The sequence below is a fragment of the Chrysochloris asiatica genome, unplaced genomic scaffold, assembly GCF_000296735.1.
Source record: "Chrysochloris asiatica unplaced genomic scaffold, ChrAsi1.0 scaffold00043, whole genome shotgun sequence".
Taxonomy (NCBI): domain Eukaryota; kingdom Metazoa; phylum Chordata; class Mammalia; order Afrosoricida; family Chrysochloridae; genus Chrysochloris; species Chrysochloris asiatica.
This window is the reverse complement of record NW_006408561.1, coordinates 19,242,102-19,258,227: the sequence shown is the minus strand read 5'-3', so window position 1 is coordinate 19,258,227 and position 16,126 is coordinate 19,242,102. Positions and strand designations below refer to the sequence as shown.

At 38.9% G+C, this 16,126-nt stretch overlaps 1 protein-coding gene across 8 annotated transcripts in view; it reads left to right on the top strand.

Annotated features, from left to right (window-relative positions):
• TNIK (TRAF2 and NCK interacting kinase) overlaps positions 1-16,126 on the top strand; it is a 549,276-nt gene that overhangs the window by 364,969 nt on the left and 168,181 nt on the right. For all 8 annotated transcript variants that reach the window (XM_006861839.1, XM_006861838.1, XM_006861835.1 and 5 more), the window contains exons 6-7: positions 3,108-3,198; positions 5,352-5,482. In XM_006861839.1, the coding sequence (XP_006861901.1) occupies positions 3,108-3,198; positions 5,352-5,482 (222 nt within the window). The remainder of the gene's footprint in view (positions 1-3,107; positions 3,199-5,351; positions 5,483-16,126) is intronic.

The following is a 16,126-nucleotide window of genomic DNA, read 5'->3' as shown; positions in this document are numbered from 1 at the left end:
AGCCCCTTCACTCATATCTTAGTACTAATATAGAGGCTGCCATAGGTCCATTGAGCATTCTTACTATATGTTGTTATTGTTAAGTGCCATCGAGTCGATTCTGACCCATAGCGACCCCGTATAGGGTTTATAAGGAGCAGCTGGTGAGCTTGAACCACCAACATTTCAGTTCAAACGACTTTGCAGCCTGACACATTAGCCTGCAGTGCCACACCAGGACTCCTTCTTACTATATGTGCCTTACTATATTCACTACTTATTTATAAGCTCTGCCCTCTTAATTTAAGAGAATAAAAGTTAAAACTTTTTCAGTATGTGTTCAAGAAATACCTTTGAGCAATACATTATGTGCTGTGATGGATGGATGGGTGGGAGGGTAAATGGAAGTTAAGGAAGAAGGAAAGAAGGACATAAACATGATTTTTTATTAAATGCATCACAAATAAGGCAAAAAAGTGAAATTTTAAGATAATAACACTTATAATAGCATAAAAATCAAATACTTAGAAATAAATTACTTGAAAGAGGTGAATGACTTCTTCATTGAAAACTACAAAACATTCTGGAAATAAAGGAGATTTAATAATGGATAAAGTATATTATATTTATAAACTGGAAGACTTAATATTATAAAGATGGCATTCCACCCCAAGTTGATAAATAGTTTCATTGCACTCCAAATCAAAATCCATTGGGTGTATTTGTGGACATTGACAAACTGGTTTTTTAAACATATGGAAACATAAAGATCTAAGAATAGCCAAGGCAATCTTGAAGAAGAACCATAAACCTAGAAGGTCTATGCTACAGATAACCACAACTTATAAAGCTACTGAGAAATCAAGACAAAGAAGTGTTGTCACAAGAATAGACAAATGTCGGTTAAAACAGAATTATGAATCAAGAGACAGATCCATTATTTATGGGTACATGGTTTATGGCAAAGGAAACACTGCTGCGTGGAAAAGTTTTAAAATCAATAAATGGTGTTTCATCAATGGACTATACATATGAAATTTGATACCTCCTTTATACTATATTAAAAATCAATTACAGATAGATTATAGCTACACCTGGAAAAGGTTTCAAAAACAAAGCTTTTTAAAGTAAGCAGGATAATAGAAAAAGCTATTTATTTTGAACAGAACATAAAACAAAATTGGAAGGGAAACAAGAAGATATGACTGGCAATCTCCTTCACATATGACATTTATTTCCAAGTCTTGATGTACCAGGTATAAACTTAGTTTGAATTTCTGACTGTTAAAACTTTGCTTCTCAAACAGCCCAACCAAAGACTGTATGATGGACTATTAAGTCAGTCAGACTATTCAGGAGGTCCCAAGAATCTGTTAGTTCTCCAGTGCTGGTTCTGTGCAATATACTCTACTGTACTGATGGGAAGCCCTTAAGGGATCCATCATTTGATTCCAGAATTCTAAGAGCAGCAAAGATGTTTCATTCTGTTAGCGTCTTTCAATAATCAGCTGCTTGCCAATGAGTTGATTCCAACTAATGTCAACACCCTGTGTGTCAGAGTAGAACTGTACTTTATAGGTTTATAGTCAATGTCTGATTTTTCAGAAGTTGATCCCCAGGCCTTTCTTTTGAAGTACCTCTGGGAGAACTAGATTTTAGTTAGCAGCTAAGTGTGTTGACCATTTGTAACACAGAGGGTCTTTAAAATGTGTGGAAACAGTAGTTTTCATCCTTCAACACATTCACATTCAGTGAAACTGGTGATTGTGTTAAGGGGACTCTCTCAAAGGGACATTTAATCATGGAAAGGTCTCTGGCCACAGGAAATTCCAGATAGCAACCTCTGTGCATTGTTTGAGCTTATTAAATACAACTTTTACCTGTTATATAGTCTGATGTCTGCTTCGAATTACTTTAGTGGTAGAAGAGGGAAGGGAGTGGACTTCAACACTTTATGAGGTGACTAATATGCTGTGAAAACCATACATTTAAATCTGTTTGATACCAACTGTGAGCCAAAATGACTAGATAAGTTAAGATCATATTTTAAGACCCAAGACAGTATTGCAAACTGTCTTATCACATTGTTTATATTTACTTTATGTATCTAATATATACATAGATAATCTAATAGAATGTATATGTAGATAATTTTGCACATTTCTATTCTCATGCTGAATTTCTTCAATTAGAGAATTCAGAAAATTTTGCTTCTTTTTGGGTCAACTTCATCTTTTATACTCTACTTTTGTTGTGGAAAAAAATAAAGATACGGAAAATACAAATAAACTGACGATACTTGTGTACTTGACACCTTGAATTAGTGGTTTTAGCATCATTCTCAATTGCATTAAGACTCAAAATTTAATTGCTCTGAGAAACATGTGACTACCTTAGAGTAAGTGTGTAGCCTATAGAATTCAATAGCACAATGACTTCAAAAGCAGAGTAATTCACTGAGAAATGAAGCAACATCAGATTTGGATATCACCAAACAATTGTCTCATATAATGTACACAAAGTCACAAGTATCCAAGTATCAGTTGGCAGTAATAGTTGCCAATGAAGGAAATGGAAACTCTTGTCCTTTTTGAATGTGAGCCACTTTGGCTAGAGCCAACGCGAAATTTCTTGACTGGTTTGAAAAGCATTTTCTTGCGCTTAATTAAAATTGCATGGCAGACGTAATACTGTTGAATTTTTTAAATTCAGCTACTGGCCAGAAAGAATGGGGGGGGGGAGGTTCAGTTGAATAGAGTTGGTTTTCTGTACAGAACCCCTGCAGATATTCCTCTTACAAACGAGCAAAAATAGGTGGCCCTCACTTTTTGTATTGTCGGTGTTAACTGGAACTTATGTGTATCAGAACTGTATCTCTGTATTGTTCCGTGGTACCTGAGATTACATCTGATGTTCAAGCATACTAAGGACTGCCTGCGTAATGCATTTTATATTGATAAGTTGTCTATGGATTAGAATAGCACTGTCAGATATATGAATGTAATTCTGAAAATATCTGAGTAAGTTAAATTTCCTTTATTTTTGGATCATGAGTGCCCAAAATCATTTACTTGCATTTTGGAATATGTTCCTATTAACTGTTCTCTACTCTTCTCCACTCCATCCAGGGGCTGAGTCACCTGCACCAGCATAAAGTGATTCATCGAGATATTAAAGGGCAGAATGTTCTGCTGACTGAAAATGCAGAAGTTAAACTAGGTAAGAACAGAACCAGTAAACCTGGGAATTGCAGGAACTGATAAGATTATTTCCACAGCATTGTTTTTGTTTTTTTGTTTTTATGCAATGAATGTAAATTCATCACTGTCAATTTGAAGGTTATTTGTATTAAGAAAGGAAATGGAAATATTCCTTTGTGTGTTTAACATTTCTAAAAACATTAAGAGTGAATTGGCGTGTGGAAAAGCGAAGAGCACCATGGCTTAATCAATATATAAAAATTATATATATTATATATACAGAGTCCTGGTGTGGCACAATGGGCTAATGTGTCAGACTGCAAAGTCGTTTAAACTGCAAGGTTGGTGGTTCAAGCTCACCAGCTGCTCCTTGGAAACCCTATACATGGTCACTATGGGTTGGAATCAACTCGATGGCACTTAACAACAACATAAATATATATATTCCTCATATATATGTATATATTTGGAGTCCTGATGTGGTGCTGTGGGTTAATGTGCCAGATTGCAAAGCCACTTGAACTGCAAGGTCGGCAGTTCAAGCTCACCAGCTGCTCCTCAGAAACCCTGTACAGGGTTGTTATGTGTCGGAACCAACTCAACATCAGTTCACAACAACAAATATATATATATATATTTAGGAGAGACCATTTAAACTTACTTTACTGAAATGGTCTCCTACAGTTTATAAACTGTTTTCATGATTGTTTTATAGCAGAATAATCATGAAATCTGACTTTTTTTTAATTGAAAGTACCCAGGTACTTCAGAATAACTAGTTCCTGCTTCATTCCCCTACATTTTAAGTTGCATTTGCATGGATTTCATTATTGAACAGAGCACTCTGTAAAATGAATGTTCAGTTTCCCATTTTCATTGCATCCTGCTTACGCCACCTCAATCTGCCAGAGCCACAAGTGAAGGGACCCTTTTGTTGGGTTCTGTCCAATGGGTTCTGTCCTTCCCACACAGACCAGGGATTGTCCAGACAAACTTGAGAATTCCCTCATACATTTGCCAGCATAGCATGTATAAGTAAGAACATGAGTTAACAAATAGCATTTAAGAAAATTAATAAGGTATGCGATTTGTAATCTAGAAAAGAATCTTTGTCCGTGACTGCGTATTTTCAAAGAGACTTAAATATTCTCTAAGTTTATATTCCAAACGTTGGTTCTTGCCTTTTGTCTCATATTGTGACTTAGCAATCAGGGTGACAAATTTGTGTCTTATGAATATTTTAAAATCAGAATAATATATTATGTAGACTAAGTTTGTATATACTATACATATCTACTATACTTATCTACTAGGTAAGTTGTCTTACCTAGTATTCACTCATCATTAATTATGAATGAAGATTCACTCATCATTAATTAACAGTGATGTATGGAAAGCATATTGTATCCTAGGTCCTGTACCAGACATAGTTACATAGCTTACCTCACTTAAATAGCAGAGCAAATCTGTGTAGATATTGTCATTCTCATTTTACAGATTGGGAACCAAAGCTCAAAGAACTTCATCTACTAATCCTATGTTGCATCTCTAGTAAGTGACAGAAAGAGGATGCACTTTTTGGCTTTCTGACTACAGAATTGAGCTGTTAACTCCTGTTACCCACTATTAGGTAAATTATTTGCACTTGAGTACTGCGAACTGCAAGGTCAACAGTTCAAAAGTACCAGCTGTTCCGCAGGAGAAAGATGAGGCTTTCTGCTCCTGTAAAGACTTATAGCCTTGGAAACCCTGTACAGGGTCACTGTGAGTCGGAACCAACTCCACGGCATACCACCACCACTACCACTAACCTCTAAAGGTTGTCGGTTTGAACTCACTCAGTGAGACCACAAAAGGGAGGCCTGGTGATTCATTTGCTTAAAGACTAGAACCAAGAAAACTTTGTGGAGCAGTTACTCTGTAACACATAGGGTCATTGTGAGTTCCAATCAACTCAACAGCAATAGGTTTGGTTTTCGTTGTTACCAAGCTTGCCTTTTATTAATACCCATTTTTGGTTCCCATGGAACCATGCTGTATCTAAATATAATACATTATGTTTTCCTTACCAGTACACTTAATTCATTTACACATACAATTTTAAAGTATAAATTAATCTTATTACATAAAGCCTAAGGTCTTAGACATTACTCTTTACCTTCTTTTAAATAGTGGACTTTGGAGTCAGCGCCCAGTTAGATCGAACAGTGGGCCGAAGGAATACCTTCATCGGGACTCCCTACTGGATGGCTCCAGAAGTCATTGCTTGTGATGAAAACCCAGATGCCACATATGACTTCAAGGTAGGACTTCTTCATTGGCTTTCAAAACTATGTCTAACGCCTCACCCTGATACTTGCGTGAGGAAAGTGTCTTAGGTCTATGATTTATGTAATTCAAAGAGAGGACTGAAAAACATTATTTGAATTTAAAATAAGACATTCAAATGAGCATCTTCTTTGTGAATTCACCCATCACATTTTATTGCTTATTTGTAAAAAAAAAAAAAATCTCTAAACCATTTCTTACATATTTTTTAAAATGTACTCTTCCTGCTTATTATTGGAAAATATATTTCTGTTTTGACTAATTTAGGTTTTGGCAAAGTTATGGTTAGGAATCCTGTTGTGGCACTGTAGGATAAGCACTGTACTGCTAACCACAAAGTCAGCAGTTCAAACCCACCAGCTGCTCCTTGGAAACCCTATGTTGTTGTTAAATGCCGTAGAGTTGGTTCCGACTCCTCATTGAAGTCAGAACTAACTTGGCAGGTGCTTTACAGCACAATAACAATGTTTAGATACAATTTTTATGTTAACAGAAACCAAGGTATGAACTTGTTGCCTTGGGCCATTATCTTCTGATTAAGAATAATCAAAGTTGCTAATTTTTGTATTGTTCAAAGCAATTCCTGGGGTTTCTCATCAATGAGAGAGAACCAAGTGGGATGTTGTTAGCTATTTTATGGCATTTCAATACATGTTACAGTGTTTGTGATGAATTTTTTTTGTGGCTTGCTACTTTCTATCATCAACTGAAAGTTTGATAGTAAATTCAAAGCTATATTCAAGAAAATAGAGAGGTAGAAGTCCCACCTTCTCCAAAAAGCTCTCCTCTCTTTTCCAAATCTAGTAGTCAGTCATCAGACATAGGATGTTTCAAAGTTACACCCCTGTTGACTGTTGCAGTTTCAGCTGATAACTGTTTGTATTCATTGTGACTGGAAGTCAAGACATAAAATTGGAGCAATAGCATATAGTTGCTGTAGATTTTCAGGCATGCGTAGGTTGAGACACCCCTCTCTTGTTGTTGTATAAATCATAGGACAAACTTGAGCAAAACTTGCTAACTACCTGTTTGGTTTACCAGATACATGGGCTTTGTATTTAAAAACTTCAGTGGCCATCTCTAAATACCCTCATGTTCAGATGAGTAAACTAAGGCCTTTGGCCTTCGGAAAAGAACACCCAATTAGTAATCTTGTCACAGCTGGGATTTGAACTCAAGTCTCCCAATTCTCTGTTCAGAGCTCTTGTTTTAGCATATTACCTACTCCTCTGTACTGTGTTGCCATATAAACCTCCAACTCAACCATAAAATAATCTGTTTCTGAAGAGTTTATTTGAAGAATTACTCTTTTTAAAGAACATTTTAATTGTAAATATGAAAAGCCAAAAATAATAATGTGAGGTTATTAATTGAATTAGGCCACAAAGATGCAAACATAGCAGTGTCTTTGGGAATCCATCGTCTCTGGGCACTGACAAAATTGCTTGCCTCTTTGGGGAAGTGCAAACTTGAATGTCTGAAGATAAAGCAATCTCCTGTAAATTTCCTCCTTCGTTCAAAGTTAGTCACTGCAATAACCTGACAACAATCTGCCTGGAAACAGCTGCCAAGTTAAAAATTACTCTCTTGCCAAAAAAAAAAAAAAAAAAAAGTCATTTATTTAAACTGCTAATGATAAATACATTTCAATAATTTAATTTGTAAATCGTTTCGGAGAAGCTACTATAAAATATAGCTCGCAGGCCAAATATGCATATCATAATTAACTATAAGCAATTCTTCAACCTGTGTTGATACTTAACATGTGCTAACTAGTCTCTATATGGGCCACGGATCTTTTAGACTGTTTTAAAATATGGCATGAGGAATCAGAGTGTTTCAAACTTTGACCCTAAGCTTAACCTTTTAACTGTTTTGACTGGCTGTATTATATGTGGGACTTTGGCTCTATGACATGAGGGAGAATCACTCTGACTTGTTTCCAGTAGAGTATCCAGAAAAGAGGCTTCTTTGTCTAAGCCCAAGATTTGGTATCAAGGACTATCTTGGCCCTGTTTCCTCAGTTTGTTGTTGTTGATAAGTGCTGTTGAGTTGGTTCCAACCCATAGTGACCCTGTATAGGGTTTCCGAGGAATGGCTGGTGAGTTTGAACTGCTGACCTTGCTGATCAAACCAACTTTGCAGTAGGGCTAAGGAATATAATTTGGGATTCATGAATAATTTTGGAGACCAGTTACATGGTAGACATAGTCTGTGAAGTCACAGTGAGCATCAGGCTAAACAGCATGTTTTCAGAGGTACCAGAAGGTCCACTTGACTCAAAGTATCTCGAGACATTAAAATGTACACTAATTTCTACATCTTTTATTTAAAAATAAAGAATCATGAGGGCAAAAAAAGGTTAAACTGCATCAGTCGTTTATATCTCAGTGTGAATTTATCAGGAATTGTTATGAGTACAGGTTGGTAGCGCAGTGGGTTACGAGTTGGATTGCTAACTGCAAGGTCAAGAGTTTGAATCTACCAGCTGTTCCATGGGAGAAAGAAGAGGCTTTCTGCTCCTGTAAAGATTTACAGCTGCGAAAATCCTTTGCAAGGTTGCTAAGAGTCAGAACTGACTCCACAGCATGTCACCACCACCACCACCGCAGGATGGTAAGAGGTAGGAAGAAAACATGGCAAAAGGATGCACCTCAGTGTTCCTTTACTACTGGTAAAAGAGCACCGCAAAAGGTGAATAAGAAAGACGGGGCAGAAAGGAAGGGTTCCGGGTTTTTAAAGATTCATTTTATATACTTCACAGTTTGTGGGCTAGATAAGAAACTGTTCTTCAGATAATCTTTCTATTCTTTTCTTGGCATACTATATCTTATCTCTTTTTTTAGTTCAGTATTCTTAAGGTTATAGTCTGTCACCAGAGGACAACTTGACAATCTCTTGATTTTAAAAACAGTTTGTCTTCCACTTGGCACATACATATTGAGTACACTGGGTGTAAGGAATTAGCCATGCTGCAGTTTTCCATTAGAGAGCTCAGATGCTGCCCCGGCATAGGTCAGAGGACTGTCACTTGGCATGTAGTAGCCATCTGACCTGGCCATGCACTGAAGCCTCACATGCTGATGCCATACTGTTACAGACACTTACAACTCAGACGGCATGTTTGAAACAAAACATGGCACAAGGGCCGCTCGACTTTGGTAGGTTCCCTCCCACAAAACCCTTCTGTTAAAATAAAGATAAATGTGAAAGAAGGAGGAGTCTAGTTTGATTTTTATTATTTGATTTATTTATTGACTATTACTGATTTTTAAATTATTTAATCTGTCTGTTTTAAAGAATTGCAATCAATTAATAAAAGTAAAGTAGTTCAATAAAACAAGGATCGTTGTAGAAAAGAAGTTTGATGAGCCCTTGGTTTTTATTGCAGTCTGGTTTTGTCTGATTATCTGCTTGGTGCAGAGGCTGACAATGCAACCTCTCTTCAGGAGGAACGCCAGAATCACATTGGCCTGGTGCGTTCTCCTCCCCCAGAGGCCCTTCCTTTCTTGTTTTCAGAAATTCTGTCAAAACACTTCAAGTGAAAGGAAAGGTTTCATTTCCCTGATAAGTATGTGGGGCAATAATGAAAGCTTTCCCATTTTAATCATATGCATTTGAAAGATTTGAAATTAATAAAACAGTTTAAAAAAAATCAGGGCTGTTTAAATTGTTATTTTTTAAACTTACTTTGAATTTCATTTCAGTTGGATGGAATTTGTCAAGTATTTTATAGTCCTATGTATTTATTGCTTTGACAGAACCACTCATTAAAGAAAGTACTCGATAGTAAAATGCCTATCAATAAAGACCTGGTTAAATCAAAACCAGACTGTTTGTACAGTGGAGTACTACGCAGCTATTTAAACAGTGAGGATGTCTGTGTATGTGGGATATGACAGATCCCAAGAGACAGTATCAGGTGCAAAAAGCAGCTTGCCATATGGTACACATGTGTAGTCTTATTTGTCACCCTCCCTTTCCCTTGCTGTGTTTCAAGTATATATTTAAAAGAAAAGAAGGAGAGGTGCACATGCATCTATTCTGACTTACCGTGATAGAGTAGAACTGCCCCGTAGCGTTTCCAAACCTCTGGTACAGTGCTGCAGAATGATGCACTGGACTTCAAGGTCAGTTTGAACTGCAAGGTCAGCGGTTCAAACCCACCATTTCCTTGGAAATGACTTCTACAGGGTCGTTATGGGTTGGAACCAACTCAACGGCATTTAACAACAACAACAAGTCTTTATAGAGTTGTTAGTGAGTTCAAGCCTTAGGTTAGCAGCCAAGCACATCACACTGTGCCACCAGGGCTATAGATACCAAAAAACCCAACCCACAACTCTCGAATCTATTCTGACTTATAGGCACCTACAAGCATGGGAAATAAAAAAAAAAATTTTAGATGCATAGCGTTTACCTCTGAACAGGGTATGTGGATGGAAGGGGGAAGTTAACAGTAGTATTTCATGTGTCATGCATTCCTCTTTAATTTTTGTCATAAGCAACCATTGCTTTTACAGTAAAGTAGAAAAGTAAGAAAAGCACAGTAAAATGGTATGTTCACCCCACCACCACTACCGCCACCACCAGGACACACACACACTGGCTCCTGTTCATAGACTTTATCTATGCTAGTGTTGTATATTATTTTGACTATAATAGTAACTTGACTGCAGTACAAGATGTAATAGAGTAATACACAGATTTCAGAAATGCACATCTACTTTTAAAAAACAAGCCCTGGGCTTTGTCTACTGATCTCAAAACAAAGGTCCTGTTCCTATCTGGTGAGAAGGCAGATATGATATGGATACAATCTTATCACCAGTGGGAAACTGGAAATTCTACTCAACATATTTCTTGTGGCTCTACTTCCACATCTACCTAAAATAGAATTCCCACATCAGCCACAGCCAGTGTAACCTCCTGGCAGTATGCAGATTTCCAGGTGAAGAGAATAAACTCTTTTTTGAACATTGTCGCTTTAGTCAGATAACAAATGTAGATAGACAAGGGTCTAAAGATGGCTGCCCTCACTTTGTTTTGTGTGAGATTGGGATTATGAGGGAGCTTCAAAAAGTTTGTGGAAAAATGGAATTGAAAGCGGATGGAATTTGTTAAAGTCCGCTCATACTAGTAACTACCTTTGCTTGATGCCCTCAGTAACCTTGAGCTCCCAACCTTAGTTCACTTAGTGAGTGAGAGTAACACTTTTGAACTTGGACAGGGCTGTTTATAATGTAGACTTTGCCTCTATTAGTTATATTGCTTCAGATAAGTTATTTCACCTCTCTGAACCCCTGCACAATAGGAATAATCAATCGTATCTTACAGGGTAGTAATAAAGTGAGTTAATGTATACAAAGGGATTAATCAGAGGCAAGCATTTTCTAAGTACTTAATATATAAAAGTATTTGTATTTATGGGTAAAATTACTGCTATTTGGCCATTTTGGGCCCCAAACCCAGCAATTCCATATGGTTCAATCTTGTATGCATTATACACCTCTGCTGTTGTTGTTGTTGTTGTGAAGTGCCATCGACACTGTTCTGACCCATAGCGACCCTGTATAGGGTTTCCGAGCAGCAGCTGGTGAGCTTGAACCACCAACCTTGCAGTTCAAAAGGATTTGCAGTCTGGTGCATTAACCAGTGCCACACCAGGACTCCACACACCTCGCTTGTTGTTCTTATTATGTGCCGTGGAGTCGGTTCCAACCCATAGCGACCCTGAACAGGGTTTCTGAGGCTATAAATCTTTATGGGAGCAGAAAGCCTCACCTTTGTCCCACAGAGCAGCTGGTAGTTTCGAACTGCTGACCTTGCGGTTTGCAGCCTGATTTGTAACCACTATGCTACCAGAGTTCCTCCATACCTCTGCTGTTGTTGTTGTTGAAGTTCTGTCAAGTCGGTTCTGACCCATAGCAACCCTGAACAGGGTTTCCAAGGCTGTAAATCTTTGCAGGAGCAGAAAGCCTCATCTTTCTCCCGCGGATCAGCTGGTAGTTTCGAACTGCTGACCTTGTGGTTCACAGTCCGATTCGTAACCACTACGCTACCAGAGCATACCTCTGCTAGTGTTCTATAAATTCTACCTCTAGGTTAAGGTGCTGTCCTTAGAGACCATACACCATAAATATAATTTTCTTTTTCCAACCAAACCTTTTGGAAAAGACAATAAACTCACCACAAATAAGTTACCAAACAAAAGAGACCATTTTCTGGTTTTTGAACTCTATTATGTCAGCTGTCTAGTTATGAAGCTTTGTCACTTAACTCCTCTGCTTCAGGATAATGGTACTAGGACTCTGATAACCCCCAAACCTACCCAAAGTTGTCTCGGAAGACAGGTGTGACGTTCACAACCCTGAAAACCCTATGGAGCGCTTCTACTATGTACACATGAGTTGGAAACAACTTGCTGGAACTAATAGAATCTGGCTTCTTATTAAGCTCTGCCAGTAGGTGGTGCCAGAGGGAGTTTAGACTGCCTAGCTGGAAGAGGAAGGAGGTCATGGCACCTCGTGTTAGCTTCCTGTAAGCTTCTTCTTTGTGTCTTCCCCATCCCAGAGATTTCTTTTAGTACCAGTCAGTCCCAGCGTTCACTGCCATTTTACTGGGCTTAGGTTTGCTGGCTGGATTGATAGTTGAGAGAACTGGCCCTAAGAACTGTCTACATCTGAAATTGGTTAAGTACACACTGTGTGCCCTGCGTCCTGTGAGGTAACTTATATACATTCTCTGATTGAATTCTAATACCAATCTTGTAAGATAGATATTCTCTTCTCTAGTTCCAAGTGAAGAAATTAATGAATTGTCCCAAGTCACTGAGCTAAGAGTCTGTCTGGCTGCCCAGTGTGAGTGCTTTCTGCCACACTGTGCCACCGAGGGCCTTTTCCTGTGTCACACTGCCACTCTTTCCTTGCAGGGATGTTCAGTCATCTGAGAGTGATGATTTTCTTACATGTTGGGCAGCCCAGGTCCAGAAGGAATACCCTCTCATTCTGTTCATGTTAACTTGATGCCAACTGGCTCCCCACCAGCCAGCAGCCATGTGCTTCCTTATGCCTTCTAGAAGCACTAGAATTTGTCTCTGTTTTGTTTGTAATGCACACAGGACTGGGCTATTAATCATGTCATAGGCCAGGCTGAACAGCACCTCTGGAATAATGAATTATCCAGCTCCTGCCAAAATGAGTCACACCAGAGGAAACTTATCTCTCCCTGACTGACTCTCCTCATCTTGTTCTTCCTTCTTTCCTTTCTCATCTCTAGTGGTTTGTCTTGCCAGTTTTAATTGGAGCATTTTTCTCCCACATTTAAGTTCTGAAGTGTCTTTGGGACTGGCTAGTGATTCTCTGGGCAAATTATTGAATGATGCAGAAAGCATTAAGAGAAGATGGAAGGAATGCACAGAGTCACTGTACCAATAGGAAATGGTTCATGTTCAACTGTTTCAAGAGGTAGCATATGATCAAGAGTCAGTGATACTGAAGGAGGAAGTCCAAGGTGCATTGAAGAAATTGGCAAAGAACAAGGCACCAGGAATTGATGGAATAAAAATTGAAATCTTTCAAGAAAGTGACGTGGCACAGTAGGCACTCACTCATCTCTGCCAAGAAATTTGGAAGACAACTATGTGGCAGACTAATTGGAAGAGATCCATATTTGTGCCCATTCCAAAGAGAGGTGACCCAATGGAATGCGGAAATCATTGGACAATCTCTTTGATATCCCATGCAAGTAAAGTTTTATTAAAAGTAATACAGAAATGACTACAATCATACATTGACAGAGAACTTCCAGAGGTTTAAGCTGGATTCAAAAGCGGCCATGGAATGAAGGATATCATTGCTGATGTCCAATTGATCTTGGCTGAAAGCAGAGAATATCAGAAAGATGTTTACCTGTGCTTTATTGATGACACAAAGGCTTTTGATTGTGTGGATCATGACAAGCTATGGACAACATTGAGAAGTATGAGTATTCTTGAACACTTAATTGTGCTCATGAGGAATCTGTACATGGACCAAGAGGCAGATGTTCAACCTGTATGCTGAGCAAATAATCCTAGAAGGTGGATTCTATGAAGAAAAACATGGCATCAGGATTGGAGGAAGACTCATTAACAACCTGTGACATGCAGATGATACAACCTTGCTTGCTGTAAGTGAAGAAGACTTCAAATATTTACTGATGAAGATGAAAGAGCACAGCCTTCAGTATGGATTGCATCTCAATGTAAAGAAAACAAAAATCTTCACCACTGGACCAATAAACAACATTCTTATCAATGGAGAAAAAATTGAAGTTGTCAAAGACTTCATTCTTCTTGAATCAACTATCAACACTCATGGAAATCAAACGACTTATTGCATTAGGCAAATCTGCTGCACAAGACCTTTTGAAAGTGTTGAAGAGCAATGATGTGAGCTTGAGGACTAAGGTGCATCTGACCCAAGCATGGTATTTTCAATAACCTCATATGCATGCGAAAGCTGGACAGTGAATAAGGAAGACCATAGAAGAATTGATGCTTTTGAGTTACGGTGTTGGAGGAAAATATTGAAAGTGCCATGGGCTGCCAAAAGAACCAACAGATCTGTGTTGGAAGAAGTGCAGCCAGAGTGCTCCATGGAGGCCAGAATGCCAAACTTCGTCTCTCATACTTCGGACATGTTGTCAGGAGGGACCATTCGCTAGAGAAGGATATCGTGTTTTGTAAGGTGGAGGGTCAGAGAAAAAGAGGAAGACCCCCAGTGAGATGGAGTGGCAAAATGGCAGCATCAATGGACTCAAGCATGGCAACGATAGTGGGGTTGGTCCAGGATCAGGCTGTGTTTTGTTCTGCTTGCATAAGGTTGCTATGAGTCGGTACTAACTGTATGGCACCTAACAACAACAAAAGTGTATCCAAAGGCTTAAATAAGACCTATCAAGGACTTTTACTGCTTTTTGGTATGGGAAGATAAGTGTAGCTTACAAGCAGTCTGGGGTATATATAGTCAAATATAAATATTCCTTTTGGAAGACTAGAGAATACCAGCAAAAAAAAAAAAAAAATCTTTACAGTGATATCAAAGAAAGGCTTTAAAAATCACAGTCTCTGCCCTGGACATGTGACTTGGCAAAGGTGTACATATATGTAGTTGGAATGGATGGTGTGACTGTTGGTTTGAGAAAAGTGGTTTGGGAAAAGGCTGCCCATGAGAGGCCCTGAGATGGTATGTATAGCCAGTACTGTTTCCTGTAGGATCACCTTACAAAAAGTCCTCCCTGCTTTCCTACTATCAAAATGTGCTTCAAGGAATTGCTTTGTATATATCACCAGTTTTAGGCTGCATTTATTTATCTTATGTTACCAGAAGTTTGGAGGCAGGCAGTCCACTGGTTGATGTCTTCAAAAATCCAGGCTTCTTTACCAGTCTGCTCTGTCATCATTACCTCATTGTTGCAAGATGCTTATTGCCTCATGGTTGCAAAGTGGATGCTGTGGCTGCAGACATCATGTCTTCATTCATCCCATGCACTAAGATATGAGAAAGAGCTGACAAGGCACAAGCATCTTATTTTAGGAAGAGCAAAAACTTTACCAGAATCTCCCAGAAGATGTTTGTTGTGTCTTACTGGTCAAAACTATGTCATATGACTAAGTCTCATTCCTGCCTTCAATGGAGTCTGAATAAGCAACTGTTTAAGTTTCCATGTTCCAAATGGAGGCAGCAAGGGAAAGGAGACTACTTGTTGGATTAGCCAGTAAAAAATATGCCACAACCATTTGGAAGGACATGATATAAGCCTAAACTGAAGGCAAGAGCAGTCACACCCAGCAGCAGAGGAGGAGGAAACTAATGCCTTTGAGCCCCACTGTGTGCCAGGTTTGTGCTCAGCAGCATACCCACATGCCAACGTGTCCTAGTTACTGCTCTTCAGCAATTGCGAAAGCTAAGGCTCTGAGAAGTGTCCTGCATGTGACTAAATTAGGAACCTGGACTAGGTTCTCCTGACTTAAAAGCCTATTCTCTTTCTATTATGCATGCAGCCAGCCACAAGGATGATGAGGTCAGTTTCCTAGCAGTACATTTTGGGGAACCTCACTTCAATCACCAACACCTTTAGTTATCAAGTAGACTAAGTAAGGATCAGTCACAATTATTGTGTATGCCCACGGAAATGGAGAAATGGGGAACACAGCCACAGCTGGAGTTTGGGAGTAGGTTTTTGGTAAACACTGACTTTAAACAGGAGTGGTACCTTCTCAGGGGAGGGAGTGTAGCGTAGATGTGGAAGTTATTAAAATGGTGGCTTTCTTACAGTCCAACAAAAGAAAGCTAACCTTACAGTCCAGGAAAAGAGGACTCTAGGACCATCAAGGGAGAAGAACATGAGTGGAGTGGGACCTTATCCAGAGAAGCAGTGACACCAGTGATGGAGGCAGAGATAAGGACATGGAGAGAGGGAGCAGCTGAGAACTCCAGATTCATGGAAAGAGAAAGGCTGTGTGCTGGTGGGCAGGAGGCGACTTACAGAATGTGCTCTTTGGTTGTTTAAATGATTATATACTCCTTAGTGTTTTTGTGTATATCCTCTCCCCCAACCCCGCAAAAAAAAACCCC